General features: G+C 48.8%; 2 protein-coding genes across 7 annotated transcripts in view; one reads left to right on the forward strand and one right to left on the reverse strand.

Moving 5' to 3' along the window:
* RAVER2 (ribonucleoprotein, PTB binding 2) overlaps positions 1-1,852 on the forward strand; it is a 36,500-nt gene extending 34,648 nt beyond the window's left edge. For all 6 annotated transcript variants that reach the window (XM_042030905.1, XM_042030909.1, XM_042030910.1 and 3 more), the window contains one exon: positions 398-1,852. In XM_042030905.1, the coding sequence (XP_041886839.1) occupies positions 398-523 (126 nt within the window). In that variant the 3' untranslated portion in view covers positions 524-1,852. The remainder of the gene's footprint in view (positions 1-397) is intronic.
* A 124-nt stretch (positions 1,853-1,976) lies between these two features.
* The window catches only part of JAK1 (Janus kinase 1), a 21,514-nt gene continuing 17,490 nt past the window's right edge, over positions 1,977-6,000 (reverse strand). The window contains exons 19-24 of the mRNA XM_042030904.1: positions 5,709-5,901; positions 5,367-5,491; positions 4,787-4,959; positions 4,304-4,421; positions 3,941-4,051; positions 1,977-3,217 (exon numbers count right to left, since the gene is read on the reverse strand). Coding sequence (XP_041886838.1) covers positions 3,116-3,217; positions 3,941-4,051; positions 4,304-4,421; positions 4,787-4,959; positions 5,367-5,491; positions 5,709-5,901 — 822 coding nt within the window. The 3' untranslated portion in view covers positions 1,977-3,115. The remainder of the gene's footprint in view (positions 3,218-3,940; positions 4,052-4,303; positions 4,422-4,786; positions 4,960-5,366; positions 5,492-5,708; positions 5,902-6,000) is intronic.

Here is a 6,000-nt window from a genome sequence, read left to right on the forward strand (position 1 = left end):
CTTGGCACGGAGCTGGGCCAGCACTGTTCAACCCCTTCAGCTCTCCAGGAGGTATGAAAAGTGCCTCATCCTAAAGGCTGGAGATGTCTGGAGCAGCTGCAGGACACCATGGCCATTATCCCACTGGATTTTATCCACGTGCCGTGGAATGAGGCGGCGTGGCCCAGGCACCTCACGTGTGCTGGGGCACTGCTGCTTTTATCAGGGGGGTTTTTTTTAGGGAAAGGGCACAAACCCTGACTCGTGAGCTGGGACTCGTGAGCTGGACCTCAAAGCCGAAGGAGTCGGGCCTTTGGCCTCACTTCCAGCTCCTGGTGTGGGAATTCCCAGGCTGGAGCGCTGTTCATTGGCAGTGGTGGTTGTGGATGGAGTGTCACTTGTCCTGTCCTGCCCGCAGGTGGCCCCGAAGCGCAGCTCCTCGTACCTCATGTCCTCCCCCGAGCCCGGCCCCGTGGAATTCCCGGCTCCCGGCGGGGCCGTGCGCTACTCGGAATCCTCCCTCAAGAAGAAGCGCGTGTATTGATCCATTCCCACGGATTGCTCCATTCCCAGCCCTGCCCGGGGGAGGGGAGGCAGGTGGGAATCCCTCTGTATTTATTGCTGCCTTAACTTCAGACAAGGAATTCTTTCTGTGTGGGGTGAGTGTCCCAAGAGGAGCCAGCTCTGTCCCAGCACATCCAAGGACACAGGACATGTGTGATGAAGGTGGTGGCTGCTTTGATTTGGAGAGGAGGGGACAGTGTTGGCTTTGTCACCTGTGGGCTGAGGGACAGAGCACAGGGACTTGGGGAGCTGGGGCAGCTCCAGCTGAAAGCAATAAAAACCCGGAGGAAGGAAAGCTGATCCTTTCTCCAGTCCTCAGCCTGAGGAAGTTAAAAGAGGAAGTCTTGATAGTAATTATTTTGTATTTTTTTAACTCAGAATGTGGGTGGTTTTTTTCCAGCTTTCCTTTTTCCAGGATTAAGAGTTCTGCATTTACAGCCTTTCAATTTTTAGTATTTCTTCTTAATCCTGGAATGGAGCGATACCAAATGTATTCCCAGAGCCTCGGTGATGTTCTCAATAAATGGCTGTTCAAAGGGAGATGCTATCCTGTGCTGCCTTGGAATATCCCCTGGGATCTGGAGAGCTGATCCTTGGACAGTGGAATAACTTTGTCTGTTTTTAGGCTGAGAATCCACAGCTTTTCCATGGAGGACACAATTCCCAGTGTGTGGCTGCAGCAGTGTGAGGCAGCGTCCTCCTTCCACAGGTGTGGGACAGCTCTTCTGGGCCACCCCACATAATTTCCCAGTTTTTGAGTGTATTTTCTCCTTTTTTTTTTTTAAGACTTTTTGTATTTTTAGCTTATTATCAGCTCTGGCTCAAGTTGTTCTCTTCTGCCATCAGTCCTTGGAGCTGGAGATCAGCAGTCCTTCCTTTTGCCATCACTGTTATGACAGGTAAATGAGGAGCCAGCCCTCATTCCAAGGCTTTCCCCCTTGGAATCCTGCTGCAAATCCATTTGGATTGGGTTCACCGAGGCCAGGAGCCACCTCCTCCCTTTTCCTTGCTAGAGAACCCTGAAGCCATTTTTCAATACTGATTTTTTTTTTAAATTAAAGTCTTAAACTTTGCCTTTCAAGCTTTGGGATGTGACCAGGATCCACATTTACAAAGCTTAAAAAATCCCAATCAAAATCCCTCCTTCCTCAGCTGCTGGAACTGCTTCACAAACAGGAGCCAGGAGCTTTTCTGGGATTCTGCCTGTATGTATTGATAAATTCACTTGTAATATTTTGTTTCAACTGTTTGTATATGCAACTTTCTCAACTTGTTACACTTTTCAATGAAAATAAATTGTTGGTACTTAGTTCAAGTGGATTTTTGTGGGAGGAAAACAGCCCTGGACTCCTTAAATCAGGTAAGGTAGGAAAAGGTTTTGGAAGTTCCATTTTAAAACCTCTGTTTAATTTCTGATTAAAAAGGGAGGCACGTGGAGAAAAAAAAAAATTCTTTATTAGATTTGTTTGTATAAAGAGTAACAAAGTGCTTACAGATTGAATTCAGCTTCCTACGTGACATACAGAAACAGTAACACTGTAAAAATAAATCTGACCTCCTTGGAGCTCATAATTACAATTTTTTATATATATTTATATATATATATATATAGACCTCTTCCTATTATTGCCAAAACTTGAGTACCTCTTGAGAGCATTTTCCAACTTCCCGGTGTGGGAGGAAAAATGATGGCCCAAGTTTAGGAGCTGGGGCAGCAGGAGCTTCCAGTTAAACCACTCATGGGCTAAGCCTGTGAGTCAAAATGTTCTTTAAAGTTCCTATTCCCTGGGACACCCCCGGGTGCTCAGGCCTCTCTTTCCTTTTGGATAATCCCCTCAGATTCTGGCCATGGATTGGGTTCTTTTCCATCTCCATTCATTCCTTCCCTGCACATCCCTAAGCACCAGGGATGCACATTCACCCCCTCCAGGGCTACATCCACTCTGGGAGCTCCAGGGGGTAGAATGTGGGAGTGGAGTTAGGAAAAGCAAATTATTTATCCCAAAACTGGGGTTCTCTGTGCTCACCACCCCTCCACGCTTCTGGGGGTGGTATTTTTGAACACTTTCTTTTTAAATACCTGTAAGAGCTCAGGACTGGGGCCTGGTGGGTTAAAAAGAGTTGATAATTTTGCCTTCCCTGTATTTTTATGCCAGAGTTGTTTCGTTTGTTACTAGAATTTAAGTGCATGTGAAGGATATCTTGTCAGCCAACTTTAAAATTATTAATGGAGCCCTCTTCTATCCACTGGCTCAGCTTTGAGCTGAGAAGTGCAGTGGATTTTCCCAGCTCACATTATCCATCAGGGCAATTCCAATTGTGGCACAACCAGAAATCAGAGCAGGATAAAACTGCCCTGCAAGAACAGCAGCAAAGGGAGCTGAAGCTCATTTTGCCCAAACCTTTAAATTCCTTTAATCCAACTCTTCAATCTGTTGGCAAAAGAATCCTTTATAACCACATCAGCCCAGCCAGAGTACAAATTACAGGAGTAAAAAAAAAAAAAAGGAATAGCCTTGGGCATAGATAGTTTGCTAGGCATTTAAAGTCCTGACAGTATAAAAAGAATTCATTACATTTTACTCATAATTGTTTCAAATCCTTGGATCAGGTTGTGGAAGGTGGTACGTTCATCATGTTTGTAGATCCAGCACTTCCTCATCAGCTGATCCACCTGCCAGCAGAAACAGGGAGTTTTTAAAGGAATGAAACATTTCATTGGGTTTTCCAGTGAAGGTGATGGAGCAGAGTCTCCCTGAATGAACAGAAACCCCTCAGGTGCTGGGCAGGGGCCATTGTGGCAGTTCAGGTTTAAACCAACACAGCAGTTCCACCTGGGGAGCTGCAGCCCAGAACTGCCAAAATCAGAGAGATTCCCAAGGAATTTTCATGGATCCAGGTGCTACAGCAAGTCCTTGACCCAGCTGAAGGGACACTACGGACTTGGGAATGTTAATATCAAAAAACATCTTAAAACAATGCTTGAAAACCTTGGAAATGCCTTTTCCCAGCACTCCTGAAGGTTTTCCTACCTGAGTGGCCAGGCCTGTGGAACCAGGGAGGTGTGACCCTTCTGGGGCTGAATCAGTGTCCAAACAGGGAGCATCCATCCATCCATCCTTCCATCTATCTATCCCTCCCTCCCTCCCATCCTTCCATCCATCCATCTTTCCATCTATCTATCTATCTACCTATCCATCCCTCCCTCCCATCCGTCCGTCCATCCATCCATCCATCCATCTATCCATCTACCTACCTATCCATCCATCCCTCCCTTCCTCCCTCCCATCCTTCCGTCCATCCATCCTTCCTTCCTTCCATCTATGTACCTATCCCTCCCTCCCTCCCTCCCTCCCTCCCTCCCTTCCTTCCATCCATCCCTCCCTCCCTCCCTCACCTCCTCGGGGCAGGTGGGCGGCCGTGGCAGCCGCTTGTCGTCCTGCAGGACCCGCACGAGCCGTGCCACCGTCATCTGTCCCTGTGTGGGGCCAATCATCTTCAGGAATTCCTGTGGGGACAGCAGATCAGCTGGGAATCCCTCCCCCCCACTGCAAGGACAACCACCAGGGTGTTTCCCAGGATAAACCCAGGGGGCTGGAGGAAAGTGCTCCCCATGGAAGGGGTGGAACCAGATGAGCATTAAGGTCCCTCCCACCCCAAATGAGTCTGGGATTCTCCGATTGCTCTTCTTGTTGCCCCAAATGTTTAAAATGATGGATTTTAAGGAGCTCTGGCAGACGTTTCTCTCCCAGCCACTTACTGCCATGGGGCTGGACTCGGAGTCACAGTAGGTGAGGAGTTCATAGAGTGTCACCCCGAAGGACCACACGTCGGAGGCGATGTAGAACTTGCTCTGCAGCAAACACTCCGGGGCATACCTGGGGACACGAGGGGACAGCGTCACACCCAGAGCTCACAGCCCTGCAACTCGAGACCCACGCTCTCGTTACAGAGTCCTTGCAGGTAAATTAATGTGGGATGCCAAGTAAAGAGCAAAAAGTAATAAAGTGTGTGTTCCACAGCAAGGCACTGTGAAACTAAGGAGATCGAACCCAAAACTGGGAAAATGGATCATTAAGTTCAGGAAGAGATAAACAGCACAAGAGGGGAGTACGGTCCACCAGGTGCCTTTTCCTTGCTCTCAGGGTGTATCTTTACTTAGGCCTCTTATAAAAACAGAAAAAATCCTGGGGAGTACAGGAGCACCAGGTCCCTGGGCTGCAGCCTGGTGCCGGGGCCGTACCAGAAGACGGGGCTGTCGCGGTCGTCCTTGACGGTGTAATACTCCTTGTCCGTCTCGATGGCCTTGGTGAGCCCAAAGTCCCCAATCTTCACCCTGTTCTCGCTCTCCACAAGGACATTTCTCGCTGCCAGGTCACGGTGCACGTACTGACAGGAGCCCAGGTAGTCCATGCCCTAGGAGAGGAGAAAAGAAGCCTTTTATTTCCTTTTATTTCTCCTATACTTTAATGCCTTTTTCTCCAGTTCATGCTTCCAGTGGCCTGACCACGCTCTGCCCTTTCATCCCTTCCTCCCTTTACAGCTGCACCTTGCTCCTTCCCTCTTGCCAGCACACATTCCAAGTGCTGCTATCCCTCCTAAAGCTCCAAATCCTCCCACAGGAACAACTTTTCACAGCAAACTTTCCAGCAAGGGAACCTCCTCATTATTCCCCTGCTGCTCTTTGTGCCAGTAGCACCCAAAGTACGGGAGAGATTGCTTTATGGGGATAGAGAAGGAGAACGGGCTTGTTCCTGATGTTTTCCACGCCCCCTCACCCTGCTGCTGGAACAGAGGAGCTGCAGGCTCAGGGGCCAGCTCACCTTGCAGATCTGAACTGCGTATCTGAGCAGCTGCTTGAGATTGATCTTGTTCTTGTTCCGTGGGAGATACTCCTTCAGGCTCCCAGAGGGAAGGAATTCCATGATGAGTTTAATCCCACTTCCTCCTAAAAACCAGAGCATGTTTAGTTTGCAGACCCTTCTCACATCAGGAACACCAACAGCTTTTGTACAAGCCCAGAGCACCTGCAGCATTTTAAACATCACGTGGCTCATTCCCATCATCCACCCCTGAGCCAATCCACAGGAAAACCTGCTCCAGGCAGGACATTTATACATTCTAAAGGAAAACCCATAGACGTTTTTATATTCTGCAAGATTTACCATCTTCTGTGCAAATGCCCTTGTATTTGACGATGTTGTCATGATAAAGATTCCTCAGGATTTCGATTTCCTTCTTGAGGTCAGCGATGTGATTCCCTCCGCTCTCCGGCTTCAGGGATTTCACTGCCACCTGCTCCCCGGTGTTGTCACCTTCTGGGTCATATCTGCACAGTTCCACCTTGCCAAAGTGGCCCTGGGTGGGAGAGAAAGGAGCATCCGTGAGGATAATGCTCTGACAGTGACATCCAGGCACTGATCTGGGTGTTTGTGTGGCACAGCACGGGCTGTGGGG

The sequence above is a fragment of the Corvus kubaryi genome, unplaced genomic scaffold, assembly GCF_017639235.1.
Source record: "Corvus kubaryi isolate FWS band 111438036 unplaced genomic scaffold, C.kubaryi_AGA036_p1.0 37334, whole genome shotgun sequence".
NCBI classification, from domain to species: Eukaryota; Metazoa; Chordata; class Aves; order Passeriformes; family Corvidae; genus Corvus; species Corvus kubaryi.